The 17424-nt window shown below is 42.7% G+C and overlaps 1 protein-coding gene across 1 annotated transcript in view; it reads left to right on the top strand.

Annotated features, from left to right (window-relative positions):
* Nucleotides 1-17424, top strand: part of znf827 (zinc finger protein 827) — a 70379-nt gene that overhangs the window by 5876 nt on the left and 47079 nt on the right. Inside the window, exon 2 of the mRNA XM_008302726.1 lies at nucleotides 15539-16816. Within this exon, the coding sequence (XP_008300948.1) occupies nucleotides 15539-16816 (1278 nt within the window). The remainder of the gene's footprint in view (nucleotides 1-15538; nucleotides 16817-17424) is intronic.

Raw genomic sequence — 17424 nt, 5'->3', positions numbered from 1 at the left:
CTAACATCTACTAGATCTGGGCTCGAAAGTAATAGCAGATTTTTTTTTTACACTAATCACAGCTTCAGTAAAATGAGATTCTTATATGTGTTAGGACAATACATTAGAAGATGCTCAAATGTGTAGTTTCATGGTGTAGTTTCTTTTCAAGAGGTGATAATGGTATGTGTCTCAGTGTGACGTATGAACTGAATAAATGCCATCTGTGTGGAGGAAGACGGTGAAGATAGCCTGGCCCATCTATCGAGTATTTAATATTATAGTGAAAGCAGATGAGGAGCCAGAGCTGGAAGACCCTCCCAGATTATTTTAATCTCCTGTTTGGGATCATTGTGGGTTTCTGGTTACTTAGAGTGTCCAATGGCAACAAGCAGTGTGTCAGACGCAACCTTTGCTGTTTAGCGTGTAATCGTTTATTGGGGGATTGTGGGTTAGGAAGGGATTGTTTTTATAGTTTTTGTTGTGCGTGTGAAGCATTTTGTGTTGCATTCTACTTGTACGAAAATAAAACGGGATTCATGGATTTGTTTCCAAATTCAGATACATAACTTTAATGTCAGTAAGTTATGTATGGGCAAATACATCAAATGTGCAAAGTAATTTTTTGGTAGCATGATGCTGGTAATGATGGAAAAACATCGAATGACTAAGTGAAGTGGAAGTTTCTGTTTTTGCATTGTTCAGGCTGAGTAGTGTGAAAGGCCATTAGAGTAGAAAACGATGCAGGAGTGTGAATATGGAACTAAACGCAGGATTTAAGCGTATAACTAAAGATCCCATCATCCGTCCATAGTATTCTATCATATGCACATCATTTTGTAGCTATTGTGATTATGTAACATAATGCCTTTTTCAGAGTGCTCAGTGACTATACTGCAGTTTTGTAGTGCCTAATGTTTAATGGTGAGAGTAGTGGAAATGGGAAACCTTGACTTGAAAACTGTGAACTCAGAATTTTGCATAGATTTTCTTTTTTTTTCTCTTATGAACCACAAATTTTCTTTATTAAAACATGTTTGAGGTCAGTGGAAGGAGACCTTGTGTTTAATAATTTAGCAACACAAACGCCTTTTGAGCAGAAGAGCCGATAAAGTGTTTATATGTAAAAGGCTAGTTGTGTAGCTCCGAGAAGTCTAAAGGTTGTGTAATGAATAATGAAGGAATACATTTATTTCTACCTGAGGTATTGTCTGTGCCGGTGGCAAAAACTTTTACAGAGTGCTGCATTTACAAGCGATGGTAAAGAAACATTAAAGAACTTTATTCTTTTCCCTTTTGTGTTGTGTTATGTGTCTGCTGGCAACTTTAAAAATACATTCTGGTATTCTATGCCAAAGTTTAGTTCAAATTATAGCATAAAAAAAAAACTATCACTGCAATGGTAAACGTGGAAAGGTATTTTTTCTTCGTCAGATGTCCGTTATCTAATAATTTCAAAGTGCCTTCTCTCAGCAGAGAATCCTCTGCAGCACAAAATCAGGCAACAGCAGTTGTCCTAATACCTCCAGTACAGTACCTGCCTGTCTGCCTGGTCACAATCAGAACCCCCTCTGTGTGGAATGGAAGTGCCTCAGCCTTGGTAACGATTTTTCCCGTGTTGACAAGTCACAACATGGAGATCTACAGCTCGGAGAGCAGCCCTTTGGCTACGCAGAGCCCTGCTTGCACTGAGTAATAGCAATCTCACAGGAGTAGCAGGCTTTCAGCTGGCAGCAGTTCATACGGAACAGCTCGCCGGTGCAGCTGGGAAAGACAGAGCAGAGTGGAGAGGGAGAGAGGAGCTGGTGGTGGTAGCAGTGTGGAGATGGAGGGAGGGAGGAAGTGGAGAGGAAGAGCTGTTAAGAGCTTTGGGCGGTTTCTCTGTTGTTGTACCACACAAGTGCATCCAGGCCCTGCAGGACAAGCCTTTAACAGGCATGAGGGATGGAGAGCATGAGAGGAGAGGAGGAGGCGGCAGTGGAGGAGGTGGTGGTCTGGGGAGCTGAAGCCGGCCAGTCGTGCCAGACGCCTGCTCTAAACAGGGATGTGATTTATTGTTTGACTGTCTCACGTTTCACTCCTAGAAAGACCCTAAAATTACATTGTTAAGAGATAAAGAACTTCCTCAATTGTCTTAACAGAAAGACCTTCCCCTGTGGGCTGTGAAGAAATTTTTGAGCATGTGGTACAATCTTAAGTAGTGCGTGAGACTGGAAAGGTTTTGGCTCCAGGTGGCATCTGATTTTGGAGTGTGCTTTGATTGCTGCTTTTTGACTGTTGGTGCAAATTTACGGTTTCAGCTTATTACACGTTAACTGTCCACAAAGATGCTTTTTGAAACATAGTTATTCAATCTGGGTCATCAGTGTATATATATTTGCTAGGGGGCTGGCCAGCGTGTTGATCTTTGTCGCCCTCGCTGAACACACTCTGCACGGTGCAGTGCTATGAGATGACCTCACTTCCTGTGTGGGTAGAGGAGGGCAGGAGGCCTCTCACACACACATTCTCTCTGAAGCGCAGCCTGGCTCCAGTTAGTCTTTAGTGCACTAGCCAGGCTAACCCTTCGCTCCTCTCGGTGTGGAAGTGTTTCCACTTTTGCACATTTGGGCAGTCAAGACCAAGGCGCAGGCTAATGTCTTCAACTTGCTGGGCTAACAGCTGTGTGTCTGCAGCTTTTTGGGACATAGGATCAGTTTTATAGGCAGATTAAAGTACAGAGAAGGGGAGGGGGGGCTGTTACAGACACAGGATAGTAGAACCATAAGGCAGTGACAGCTCTCTAGGGAAACAATATATCACCTCTAAAAGGAGAGTGGAAGTGTTTGGCTGCGGGACAAAAATCCGGAGAAGTTAAAATCATTGATGTGATGTCATCTCTGAGAAAGCCATTGTCAGTGCAGTCAGCGCGAGGTTATTTATGATGCTGAAAATGCAGGTGAGCATCTTGACTAATTTAGTTGTAGAGAAGGTCTCCCCATTTGCACGCTGTAGTTCTTGCGTCTCCCGGTGCATCAAAAAAACGATGTGATTCTGGTCTTATCCTCTCATTGTTTATCAAGGACATTTGATCACTTAATTTTGCCCTTGTGATGCTAATGAGATTAGCTAATCACTGGATATTTCTGAGTAAGGAGACCTGTGGCGTATGGTACCTGCTAGAAACAAAACCATAAGTAGAAACAAATGAAGCTGGATAAATTAGCGGAGTAGCGTAATGAGTGAATGGATGTAGGAAGCCATTGTAAAAAGAAGTGAATCAGATGGCTCAGCTCATAATTGCCCGTATATTCCCACACCCCACGAGTGTTTTGAATGGGGGCCATGTTGGTTCAGATTGCCATGTCATTAATCCCTCGTGCTCTACAGGGGAGTGGTCAGCGGCAGATGTATTTGCACTTCCTCCAGAAGGTTTTCTAGATTAGCACAAATCCTCCCAGAAAAACCGTTTAAAAACCTCATTTGGCACGCACAGCCAGACTTTGTGCTCATAGCTGGCCAAAGACAGCCATCCCTTCCTCTACATCTCATTCTCTCTGACTCCCCTGATTTTTTTTTTTATCCCCCACCTTGTGGTTCTCAGAGCTTAGCCCCATGTTGATTTGGACAGGGCAGTGTAATTGTTTGGAAACTCGGTTCTGTCATTTGCATGTAGCAAGCAGCCACTTTTCCAGTTTCAGTGGTTTGACCTTGTTGTACCTGCCAGCCAGAAATGAGATCATCAGAAGAGTAGACGAGAAGCTGACATCTCTCCTCCACCTACCCGTGGCTTTAAGTGATGGTTGTCATAGCAATCATTATGCCACAGAACAGACTCAGTGGGTGAAGGATGGCTTTGAATGCGGCAGCCTCAGGTCACAACCTGGTTATGACAGAACAGATAAACCTATGAGGCTTGGTTGCAGTATACAGTCAGCTCAAAGTAAACAGCTGCATACATAGCTCGTCTGGTTCATATAGATTTCCGGCTGAGATTGAAATTATTGAGGCAATGTCTCTTTTAATACTATGAAGAAAGCGAGGCAGGTATTGGTGTAACGGAGTGGGGAAGAGCAGCATGGGGCGAACAATGCCTCTCATTCCCATCAGCTGCCCTGGCCAGCATTTAACATGGAGATTGGAAACGGAATAAGCTCTCCCCCCATTCTCCCTGGACCTGCATGTAAATGAGGTTAGCGGCTAGCATTTCCTGCTGTGCCACAGCAATTCTTCTCCCTTTCTTGCTCCCTCCTTTTCCTTTTTTTTAATAATGGCCTGAAAGTGCTCCCCCTTTCCTGGGGTAGGGACCGGGACCAATCCTGATTAGTGTCCCTGTCCTAAGTGACAGGCTAAAATCCAAGCAGGCACTGCCTTGGGTGCCTCTGCCAAACAGCCGTCAAACCAATACCACCATAAAAAAAAAAAAAAAAAGACACCCTCCATTCTCGAGATTCCCCTCCCTCTTTCGTCCTCCTCGCTCCTCTGCTCATTCTCCCCTACCGTCCTTTCTCAGTGTCGCTAAAAGACGATGCCTCCATCGCTCTAACACACTGTCCTCTTACCTACATACATGCACATATAAAATTACCTCTCACTCTACCCCCACCTCCCACCAGACCTCGCTTTGTATCCCTGGGTGGACTGGCTGCTATAGAGCCAAGTGTCCCTTTTGCCAGTATGGTGATTTACAAACAATACATGGACGCTGTACACACTCCCACCTTCCACCCTCCTACTCTCTCTCACTTCTCTTCCACAGACACACAATCACCTCTGTGAGGAGCTTCAGTTTGCCAGAAAACTACGCAGCAGGGTGATGGCCTGTTCTTTTCGCACTTGTTCTAAAGAATGCGCCCTGTCTTTTTGAGGAAGTTAGCGCAACATCCACGTCTTGGTGGAATGAGGTTACTTTGTCAACCGGAAGAAAAATTGATGGCATCTGATGCGTTTGTCAAGTGGTTTATAATTAGTAGTTTTCAAAACCGGCTGAAATAGTAGTCTGCACTGCATTCATAACAGATTTTGCCTGATATGACGCAAATGCACGAGGGAATTGTGTTAGCTGAAGAGTTGTGGGGCTAATTACTCAGTGTTTGAGAAGAGGAAAATTTAAAAAGTCAAATCATACTGAAAAAAATATGATCTCTCCATAGTAGCTATATTGAACTCATTAACATTTTGTTTGCTTTAGTATTTGATACATTGCAGTCTGTAGAAAGAACTGTATACATTATAACCCTGTAAAATAACCACTGCAGCACAGCAAATTGATCTGGTTATGTCAGTCAAAATCTAATGCACCCAACTATATTTTTAAACAAGCTATCAACAGTGTTTGTAGGAATAATAATTTAAAAAATGTAGGCTGCTGTGAGCATAAATAATGTCAGTGGCATAATATCGTGCAGTTTTCACACATGCTCATGTAAAAACACTCAAGTTTTTTCTGCCATATGTGATCTTTTTAAGTGTGCTGCATGTGTTTGCCTGTGTTCGGTTCCACAAAGAAGGATGCCACCCACATATGCCTGTTCCTATGTGTTTAGGCTGACTACAGACAGGCTTGGCATCTGGCTTTTATCCACGAAAAGGGAGTGTTAAATTATGATTCATGATAGCAATGCAAATGATTACAAATTTTGGATAGACTATGGCTGTATTGAAATTAAAGCAGCAGTGTATTCCACCAAGCACAAAGCAGAACCTAAAGTAAAGCATTTCAATTTTGGAGAGGTTGCATATTAAAGTGATTTACCGCAACATTAAATCAAATACATTTGCCTCCTTACATGTGTATTTGACTAATTGTTTTGGAAGAAGTAAAATAAATAAATAAAGTAATTAAAAATACTAATGCTGGAATTACATCACCATTAACAAAGACTTTGCTTTTAAAAACCCCAGCCTGTTCATCTGTTTTTGGGTTATAGAAACCTGGTGCCCAAACAATTTCTAAATATGCAAGTAGTTGTTATTTGACAAAAATGTATCAGAAAATCTATGCACACCAACAAACCAAGAGTGGCTGTAGAAAAAAAAAATAAAAAAAACTTGCAAAAGCATTGCATTTGAACTTTGACATTTAGTACTTCCTACTTTTAAAAATGGTAGTGGTACCAGCTTTGGACGAATTTAGAAAAATGTTAAATCACAGTTGGTTATTGTAATTTCGAGTAGTCTTTCTTATTCATTTGATAGAGAGCTTCAAATAGAATTGCTTTCAGAGATAAGAGGAGTTCTGTTCTTTTCAATGTTCTTTTCAATGACTGCTTAGATTATTTACCAGCGTTTGTAAAACCAATTCAATAAAAAAAAAAAAAAAGCATGAGTCATCATTACCAAAAACACTGCAAGCAAAGAATACAACATTCATAATAACATTAAAAATCTGGCACAGAGTTTGACAGTAAACATCATCCGGTGGCCCAGGGCCACTAAGAAGTTGACCCAGTCCTGTTAATTGTTCAAACCACAGTCTGGGAAATTTTTCACTTCTTATTTAGACAGCTAACCCTTGTCTCTCTGTCTTACTGGTCTGCACTCCTATATGTTGTGATTTATGTTTTACAGTAAGAATAAACTCTTTTCAGAGTTAGTAGTAATGCACTAATGTTATTATCTGTCTGTACAAGTATTGGCAGTAATGACATTACAGCTCTAACAATGGTGAGAGGAATCTGCAGACAGACAGACAGACAGACAAATATATACACTTTATGTGGGGGTCAAATACAGTTGCAGTGCAGCAGGGTGGGTTTTTTTCTGTGTCAGCAAAGCATCTCCTAATGGCTGCAGCTAAGGTTTCTTCATTGTTTTCATGCAATGGTCCGCATCTGTTTCTCTGGACAGAAGTCACTGAACCACAGTCAGCAGGGACCACATCTGATGCCAAAGGATCACAGGAGCTTACTTTTTGAGTTAACTCCTCAAACAGAGGCAGAACAGATAGCGTCTTTTCCAGAAGTGGCCACCGGTGAGCAGTGCGGTTTTTGGAGAGCTCCTATTTGGACCCAAATATTCCCAGAGCCCACTGCTGTTCGATCAAACACCGCAGCATATAGTCCAAATGTCAGTGATGAAGCTAAGGGCTGAAATGTCCCGCAACAGGCCGTTTGATCGTACAGCTTCAGTAGTATGATTTCTGTGATGTGGTGATGGCTGAGAATTTTATACTTGAACTCCAGTACGTCGAGAAGATGACGAATCCCATATTATCTACAACTGGCAACAGCTGGTCATCAAGAGCAATGTGCTGGATAAAAGCTTCTGTTACATTTACAGACTGTGGGTTGTCTTTGGACGTTTTCTCTCACTTCTCCAGTGTTTGCTGCAAATTGGTTGTTACAGTTTCCCACTGCCAACATTAGCAAACTCCTTGAACTCAGTGATGTGTCTGTTTCTTCAGATGTTTTATCAAACATTTATTACATGTACAAACTTGTATTAAAGGAGCTATTTTTCATTACGCCACTTGACAATTCAGCAGAGCATAGTTAGATGTCTGCTTCACTTTTGTCATCAATGCTTATACTACAATATTTTTAACTGCTGACATTGTTCCTCCCTTGCCTAACTGCCTAACTAACAGAGTTTAATGTTTCGTTGCCATACAGTGGTATCAGATGTTCTTGTGTCGGAGTAGTTTTACAAGTCCATGATTGCAGGATCTAAAGGTGAGCTTGACCAATCAGTGATGTTAAGTTCTGAAACATGAACTACTGGCTCATGCTAAGAACATATCAATACGTTTGGGATGTCTGGCATGCATGTATTAGCTTTTTCAGTAACATTAGTGGATTTAATCTGGCGGTCTCTAAAACAGCAATTTCACATAACACAAACACACACAATATCCACAACTGTTGGTAACAAATTCAGCCATAAATACAGTAAGCGAGCAACTCTGTAGTTGTCCCCTTTCCAGTGTTGATTTGATCAAAGTAGGCTTTTCAGGTCAAAAATTACTGCAGCCGTGTAGAGATGTGCAATATCGCCAATACAGTGAATATGTTATGGACACGGTTGTAAACCAGTGCACAGAACTGTTAAAAAAAATATGACAGACGATTTCCGCATTACTGAGAAGAAGCAGTTTGTTTTATCTGTAACACTGGCTGAGCCCAAAAATCCACAATCCCGTCTGGCAATTTCGCTATTAGCAGTTTATTAATGGCTCCCATTGACAGTTGGAAATGTTGTATGTAAACTGTTCGTCTTTATGAAGGGGATGCTTTTAATGTAAGAATATGCAGGTATCCACCACAGTCTGATTGGCAACTCAGAGTTTGCATCGCATGTTCATAAAATCGGCTACAAAAGTAAGATGAATGAATTTAGCTATTACACACTGTTGGAGGCTACACAAAACTGTGCAGTACTTTAGCATGTATCACTACTGCACCTACACTGTTGGCAAACTGGCAACCTGAGGACTCTTATCTAGGCCAAAATATTATAAATGCCTTTCGGACTACAATAAATGAGACAGTCTCTACATTTGTGCACCTTCCGATGTTGAAAAAATAATTTACATCATGTTTGGCTGCCATTGATGATCTTGAACGCTGTTAGCTATTTGTGGGTGAATAGCGTATTGTTAAGAAGGGAGTGAATTGCTCTGTATGAGTAAGCCACCATAGTCACTTTTCTCTCAGCAACACTTTTTTCATCTTACCTTCAAAACTAAAAGCAGTCGCAAAGGCAGGTTGAGGAAGATTTCAAAGGCTAACAAAGATGTTCCAGGAGATGCAAGCTGTAACAATACCTCTACAGACGCTGCATAACCTTAGGCACTAAGGTCTCTGAATGAAACATACAATAAGATTAAGTACGTTTTCAAACCTGTCTGCAGACAATGGGAACATCTGTTAAAGTCCTTTTAAATTTGATCAGTGTTTAATGACCATTGACCGTGTGCAGATGATTGCTGTTCCTATTGCATTTAATTTACTTTCTATCTTTACGGTCTCAGGTTTTCCCATTTATAGAAATCTAGCGCCTTTGCCACTCAGATACAACATGAAGAAGTGATGTTATATCATTCATATGTACATGTTATAATTGACTCACATTGCCCCTGTGTAATTATTAACATTAATGACTTGTGACACCTATTTTTGGAATTTTATGATCCTGAAATGCATTTTTAATCTCTATGTAAACCCTTATTGAATTGTTGTATGCATGTAAATCTGTAACCTGTTAAATTGAGCTGCTGTCAATTTTTGCTGGGACCCTCTTGTAAACGAGATTCTTAATCTCAATGAGACTTTTCCTGGTTAAGTAAAGGTTAAATGAACAAAAAAATGAATAAAACCACATAGGCTGTTTGAGAAGCCTCATTTAACTAAAGTAGAGAAAGATGAAATCTGGAGCACACAATAACACTAAGAGCTTTTAATAAGGTGCAGCTATGCAAAGCCTGTATTCATCAGAATAAGATGAGACTGTGATGGCAATACATTTAAAAGGCCCGTGCCCAGCTGATAGCTGTCTCACATTGGACGGACAGGTTCTGGACATTCCATCTGGTCAATACGATATTGTCTCAGCATATATATGTCATAGAAATATCTGTGGAAAAAAAGGAATGATTAGGAAACATAATGATCAAAAGGTGTAATAGATTCATTTTCTAGGAAAATAATAGATAACTGTAAATTAGTTTCCTCACTTAATCCATATGGTTTAGTTATGTTCAATGTAGAAATCTAATAGTATTTTCTGCTTAACAGTTTGTCCCCTCTTCATCGTCTTCCCCTTGGGGATGAGGAAATCATTTTGATACCCCAGAATTTCAGGGTAGAGGTTGAACTCATATAATGACATCGCATACTGAGCATTCATAGTGCAAATAGCGGTTTTATATTCTGCAGTCCTCCTTTGAGAGCTCATGTAGTTTAGCTGCGTTACTCCTTAAAACAGCAACATTCACAAACCAATTTCTGATCAGGAGGGTCGCTTGTATCAACACTGTACAATGGCACATGAATGTGCCACTCTTCCAGGCTTTTCATCATTTTGCTTTGCAGCACATTTCTTTGTAGTTCTTGAAGAAAATAATAAATGCACTAACATGACCTTGAATGTCTCTGATAGTATGGCACAATGATTAGAAAGTGACTGCCGTTTGTCGACTCAGTTGAAATGGGGGTTGGTAGACAAAGATGAGATTTGACAGTCTCAATAGATGTGCAATAGATGTTGCAAATATTCTGATGCTGTTTTTGGGACTGTGACAAATAGCGAATACTGGCCTGTTTTCACTCACCAATTAGTGTCATTAGCTGGGTAATGCTGTTTGTTTTCAAGCCTGGGCTGTAGTTTAGAGCTAAAATGATAATCCTGATCATTTAGTAAGATGCTTTATGTCCTCAGTGACAGAGGGTGTTCTTAAGTGAAGTGAAAAATTGTAATATAAATCTCACTATACTCAATTAACTTATAACTGCAGGTGCTACATTAACTGCACAGCTCTATGCAGTTGAACTGAATTCATGTATTGTGCTTCTTGCTGCTAATAATTACAAATGTAATGTGTTTTGGAATTGCAATAATACAAACGTGTACATGATATGTCCAAAGCATGTTCAGAAACATGGAAGTGACACACTGACTTACATTGTTTTCCACATTTTTAGTGTAGGATACATATTTATCTCTCATAATGCTAAAGTTTGTAATGTTTCAGTTTATGCTGCAAAGCTATACCACCTCTCTCCCTCAAGCAGTTTAGGCCCATAGCTTTGATGACACATCTGAGGTTATGAGCAAGTATTTTTTTTAACATGACATGCTAAAAATGGAAGGGAAAAATAAACCAGGGGGTAAAGTGCACTTCATCTGCATTGAGGAATTTCAGAGGTCTCAGGCTCTCAGTTGTCTCATTCTCTTCCAAGAACACTTCTCCTTCCTGTTTCACCTCTGGCATGCCGCCCAAAGTACCCACAAACCACGGAGGCCAAGGCCGAAAATACACAGATGGTAATTTGCACTACATTTCAATACGACTCAACCACCATTATATATAGCCCTGCTGCCTGAACCCTGGTCCTCACTGAGAGTATCGTCTCACCTCAGATTCCAACTAAAAGATGGGCTCTTTATGTCTTTGTCACAGACTAGCAGTTGGACAGGATAACAGAGACAGTTGGGAGTAGAAAGGGAGAAGTCTATTCTGAGTTTTCATAATGTTTGAACTGAATATTTGAATGTCTAACATGATCCTTGATCAATACACAGGAGGATTTGTTTTCCTTGGGTCAAGACACTGTGTCAACATAATTAATAGCTATAGGTATGTTTAATGGTTTGGGTTACTCTTGCATGGAAGAAAAATAGGTTCCACTTTTTCAAGTCAAACAAAAGTAAAGGCTGTGAGTACCACTTTAAAACTGACTACTGTGTGTATGTAGATGCTACTTTAACAGTGTAGTTTATTTGATGGGCACATGTTATTAATGGTTAATTGACAGGAGTGGCGTCCCAATCCGACATAAGGGACAGGCCATCACACTGTCACAAATTTCAACCAAAAAAAAAAAAAACAAGTTGTCATCTGTGCTGTATGACATTTTGTGTCTGTGATCACATATCTTGCCCATTCCATTCCCTTGTTGGTTGTCATGTTTCATCAACTTCTTAATGGAAATAACATGATGAATAAACTCTGGAGTGATAATCACATTGCTCCTGCAAAGGAACAACAGCATTTAACAGATTGATGACACATAATTTAGTGGGGGTGAGGTGGGGGTGGGGGTGGGTTAATATTTGCATTCCCAGTTATGGAGATAGGAGGATGAAGGAATGGGATGAATGGAGATAAGCATAAGGAAAAAGAAAAAAGAAAAGACACCATGTGGGTGTGAAAGAGATCAAGCGAGTGAGAGATTATGGAAAAAAAGAATGGGAGGTGATCCTGATCCAGTGTGTTCCAATTAATGGAATTACCTTCCTCCTTGGGAGTACTGTTAGTCATTTGCAGAGACGTGAGCCCGCCACTAGTGCATCTCTCCCAGCATATTGTCCAGCAAGCGCTAATAAGGCAGCTCTGACCGCCGGGCGTGCTCATTAGCATAGCCCGCGGCCGTGGCAACCCCCGCTAGGGCTCAGCCGGACACTTAATTACCACCACGGCTCCTTCGTCACCACGTCCATACTCACTGCCTTCCTTCCTGTGTCCTCACCCCCCTGCCCTACCTCCTTAACCCCCCCACCCCCCCTAAAAGACACACACACGCACACACACCACCATCACCCTCCCAGCCTCGGAGGCTAATCATTTTGGTGATGTAAACGTGATTGCTTTATTCTCTGTATGTTGTGGCTGTCTTTCATGTCACTTCACTTTGTAGGGCTTTGCGGTCAGCAATCCTTGCGATTTTAGTGATTCCATGACCTGCGCTACCTCTCTCTCTGTCTCTTGTTCCCTCTCTCTCATTCTTATATTAGCTCATGGGCATGGCTCTCCTTTTGACATCGGCGCAGTATTGATGCACCCCCTTCCAACCTTAATCGGCTAATGGCCTCCTCTTCTTGCCTGCCCAGCCAAACCACCCCTCCCTTAACCATCCCTCTATCTGTCCCTTCCTTCGTCTTCCCCTCTCCTCCCCCCCCCCTACCCTGTTCAGGCCTGAGGTCAGTGAGGCCAATTTTCATGCCTGGCTAACCAACAGAGTAGCTTTGTGTATATGTGTGTGTGTGTGTGTGCGTGCGTGTGTGAGAAAGAGAGGGAATATGTTAGTCAGCAGCCTCACACAAGTCATGTGGTGGGTGACCCCTTGACCTACCTTTACTGTAGCCCCTTGCTCTTCTCCCCCATCTCTAACTCACACCCTTCCCTTTACTAGCAATCATTCTGTGTGACAAGGTTAGCTGTAATCAGACTGAGTCTTGCGCTGAACTTGTATGTTAGTGCATGCACACACACATACATGCACCCCCTCTGACCTAGAACGTAACAGCCAGTATAATCCTGCCAAGTTCACAAATGGAGATTGTTGACAGCACTGCATGGTGAAACAATGAACAACTCCACTACCTGAAATGTCCAACTGTTTTTAGTTGTAGTTACAGGCTGTGAACTCCCTGTTTCTTTTTTGTGACAAGTTAATGCCACAGATTTCCAAACACTGTAAGTTACAGAGGACCTACATCAAAATATTTTATGTGTATCTCTGGTCAAGCTCAAGACAGTTTATTCTGGCCAGGCTTGAAACATTTTGGCCTTCCCTTTATGTAGCCTCAGCCCGGACGTTGATCTGTTATAGGTCTCTCTTTGTCTATAATGTGGTGGCGCTATACATCTCTGTGGCCCAGAGAGAAAATCCCCCACCGCTGCACCAGTGAATCATCCGTGTGTGAGTGATAACAGATCCAGACTGCTGAGCACCCCGCAGCTGTTTGTCTCAACATGCAAGTCATCCCCGCCATTACACCGCTAAATGGTTCCCTTTCAGTGGCAGACGCTTGCCGCCTCGGCCCGTATCTCCATGTCTCCATCACTGGGGGGGTGGGTTTGCAGTTACTGTCACCAAGCCAGCCACCGTTCCAGAGGCAAGCAGTTGAATGTGTGTCAGGAAAAAAATGCAGCAGGGGGAGGACTTCAGCATTAAATCACATTCTTGCCCCTGTGTTTGTAGTTCAGAAATGTGTACGCACGTGCATATGTTTGTCTACACGCGTGTGGTGGGCATACAGCAACAGCCGCGAGTACAGAGCTCAGATGAAGCCCCCTTAGAGCTTAGGCCGGAGACCATGACCTTGGGAAATGTCATTCTGCCCACGGGGGCGGCTCGCCTGTGACATACAAAGCCACGGCACTGGAGTGCATCAGTGCACTGTAGCACTCAGGCAGAAGCCTAGTGGCAGAGTGTTGTGTTCAGCTGCACCTAACCCTGAGGTTTAAGAGTGAACCTAGGAAGCAAGAGAGTTCAGCCTCAAAGCTGAGACCTTGGGTCAGCAATCTAGCGATTTCCCTCTAACCACATTACGGCCATTAGTGGCTCTTGCTGCTTTTCGCATGTCACATGGAAATGGGTCAAGCCCTGCCCTGCATGACTCACTGGCTCTCTCTCCCTTTCGCTCTCTTTATTCCTGTTAACCCTGCTCAGGTGGTAAAATGGCTTCAAGGAGCATGGTAAATTGGGTTCACAATCAGTGCATTTTGGTGTTTTCATTCACTTTAATAACAGTCTTAAGAATTGAGAAGGGTCATGCATGCTATGTATGCTCATAGGTCACTTAGCATACAGCCTGCATTGTCCGTCTAGGTGTCTCCTAGACATGGGTGTATAGACAGACTGGAAAGCCCTCAGGCTAATATTATAACATAACCTGTTGAGTTGGTTTCTGACACTTTTTTTCTGTTAGCATTTGGCTGTGTGTTATTGTAATATCTAAGAGATGAGAAGTTATCTGGAAGTGTTGAAGCCCTGTTTGATATCTGTTGCAGCGTGAGAGTAGTGGTCATGGTGGGTTGTGATTGTGGTCACCTTTGCGGACCATAGTAAGCCACGCTGGCCAGATGTCAGCCAACTCTAATGATCCCAACAGGTTGCTGGGCTGGGTTGCCTGGCAACCATTTTGCCTTTGCCTGTAAACAGAGAGCAGCCCCATCAGGCCTCTGTTAGGGTCGTGAGGGTGAAGACGGCTTTGGTGTGTGTGGATGTACGTATGTTGATGTGTGAGACATGTTAAGGAATTCTTTCATTGCCTCCCAATCTTGCAGCTGTATGAGTGCCCATTTTTCTCTTAAATCTCAAGTCAGTTTCTTTGTATCAGATGTTTTGCGAGGTAGTGTACAGTAACCCAAAGGAAAGATGTCAGTTTTGACATTTTGTTTCACCCAGACTTGGTGCTTTTGACATATTCTCATGGAGGTTTGTTAATATGTATCAGGAATATTCACTTTTCTTTGTTCGCCCTTGTCTGGCAAGCTGTAATGTTTTGCTTATGAATATTGATACATGAAGTGTATATTAATGACCCTTGGTGACCTTAACCCTATCCTTATTGGCTCCCTGGTGGTATCTGCAGGCTCATGAATATTAATCTAGTTCTGTAACCTCCATTACCCTAATCTTTGCTGTCTAGCCTCCCAGAAGGACCCGTTGTCATGGTAACCCCTTTACTAGGCTCTTCCAGACCAAGGGTGGGAAAAATATGGTTAAAAAAGGACAGAAAATCTAAATTACTCAAACATCTTGAATGTGCCTTGTGGAAGGCTGCCATTATATAAGAAAAAGGTTGAATTTGGCCTGGAAGTCATTTTAGTGGTCTCCTGGCTGAGCACTATAATGAATTTTTGCCACTTTAAAATGCCATTTGATTATGGCTTGTTCTTTTGGATGTGAAAAATTGTTCTACCAGTTAGGCTTACATTGTACAGATTGGTATTTGCTTGCCAACGTCATTAACATACACATAAAAGCAAGTTGTAATTTTCAAAGTGTTGTGCAATAACGTAATGTCTAATCTGTTCATTAGACCAACATAGTGATAACTTTGTCACAATACTTGCAATGTATTTATTACTGTTGCTGCTTACTAAATTGTTTGGATTACCCTTCTATTTTAGATGTGGACAGCAATGAGGACGGAGGGCCTGATGGCGGTGCTGTGGAGGAGGAAGGCTGGTTTGGGAATGCCTCTGACACACGCTCAGAGTCGTCGTCTTTTGGAGACACCCAGGATGAGCTCCTCCTGGCCAGGGGCTCCTCTCCCGATGAACGACCTGGAGTCAGCGCTGGGTCGGGGGATCTCGATACCGGTGGAGGTGAGAGCTCACTGGGTTGCCCCACACCCGTCCATCGTGCCTCTTTGGAACTTCTTGGACTGGATGGAGGTGCATTCTCGGCCCAGGACACACTCTCCTCTGTGGTATCATCACTGTATGGTGAGGCAGCATCTCGAGCGCTGGGAAAACCGCTCAGCAGCAACTTACGGCGCCTCCTAGAGGCGGGGTCACTGAAACTTGACACTGGGGAGCTCCTGGGTCGGTCATCCAGAGGAGGTGCTGGGGGAGAGTCTCCTCCAATAGCTCTAGCCCCACCTTTGACCCTCTCCCCATCTTCCCATCATGCCCAGCAGTTAAGTGCTCTTGCCCGAAAACTGGCCAATAACAACAACAACAGTGGCTCAGCCTCACCAGCCTCCTTGGCACCCTCAGTCACCAACATTAAGCAAGAGCCCCTTGACCCCTTTAACTCTGTCACCCCTAGCAATGGCAGTGGCTTTGTATGGGCAGGTGTTGCAGATAAGTGGCCACCGGCCAGCTGCTCCACACCCTGCGGCTCTAGCCTGTCCCCGGACTCTGCAATCCAGAAGTTAAAAGCAGCAGCAAATGCTGTACTTCAAGACAAAAATGCCGTGGCCTCTTCTTCAACAACATCTTCCTCCTCCTCCACCTCTGCCTCGTCTGCAGTGCCCACCCTGGGAGGGGGTGGTCGAGGAGATGATGTGGTGCGCTTTGATGCCTTCAACTCTCCGTTTAGCCCGCAGTCAGCTAGCTCCACCCTTGCTGCACTATCCAAGAAAGTCAGCGAGCGGAGCCAAGCATCGTCAACGACCAGTGCTGCTACGGACCACCAATCTTCAGCAAGTTCCTTTCTCTCACTTGTGTCAATGACCTCCTCTGCTGCCTTGCTCAAAGAGGTGGCCGCCAGGGCAGCAGGAAATCTGCTGGCAGAGAAGAAGGAAGGTTCCCCCTTGGCAACTGCAGGGGTCCTCCAAGAGGATGTGAAGCCCCTGTTGGACAAGAACCAGAAGGCACCCACGCCCTCTACACCCACCCAGAGCCTCGAGTTGCTGTTACCCTCTACTCCAAAGGGTAGAGGCAAACCCAACAACCAAGCAGGTAATCTATAGTAATAATGCACATATTGGAATCACTGAAGTATAGTAAGAATGATTCTACATTAAACAAAATAATGATCTCACCAATAAAGATGACAGCTCAGCTTTGCTCAGGTACATTCTTTGTATTTTTCCAGTTAAAAGACATTTGTTCTTTAAGAAATGCACAGTTGCAAATCACTGAAACACACTTAATTGTTGTCTTGTGTTAAATGCACAATCAGGCTACCTAAGCTCAAACAAGGTTGCTACAATTAAATAAAGTGACCTTAGTTTTATGTAGAGAGTGAGAGCGGAAACAAAATCATTTAAGCTGCAATTCTTTTATGGAAAGTTTTCATCCACCTTCACTGTGCCTTTTTCTTTTGAAAAGCATTTGTACAAATTCAACTGAAAGTCAAAAGAAATATTTTCCCAATTATTGTACTTCTTCCCATTCAGCATTTATTAAAGATCCAACACTTTAAAATGCAAATTATTACTGTTGTTGGTGAGAAAGTAACAGTATTATTGCAATGTAAACCAAATCCAAACTGATCGAAAGGTCATTGTGTGGGACACTAGCAGTAGTAGGTTTACTTGTCACCAAAATACCATCAGAGAAGCACA

Source organism: Stegastes partitus, unplaced genomic scaffold (assembly GCF_000690725.1).
Source record: "Stegastes partitus isolate 25-593 unplaced genomic scaffold, Stegastes_partitus-1.0.2 Scaffold37, whole genome shotgun sequence".
In the NCBI taxonomy this organism is placed as follows: Eukaryota; Metazoa; Chordata; class Actinopteri; family Pomacentridae; genus Stegastes; species Stegastes partitus.
The sequence above is the reverse complement of the archived record's forward strand: the minus strand, read 5'-3'. Positions and strand labels throughout refer to the sequence as shown.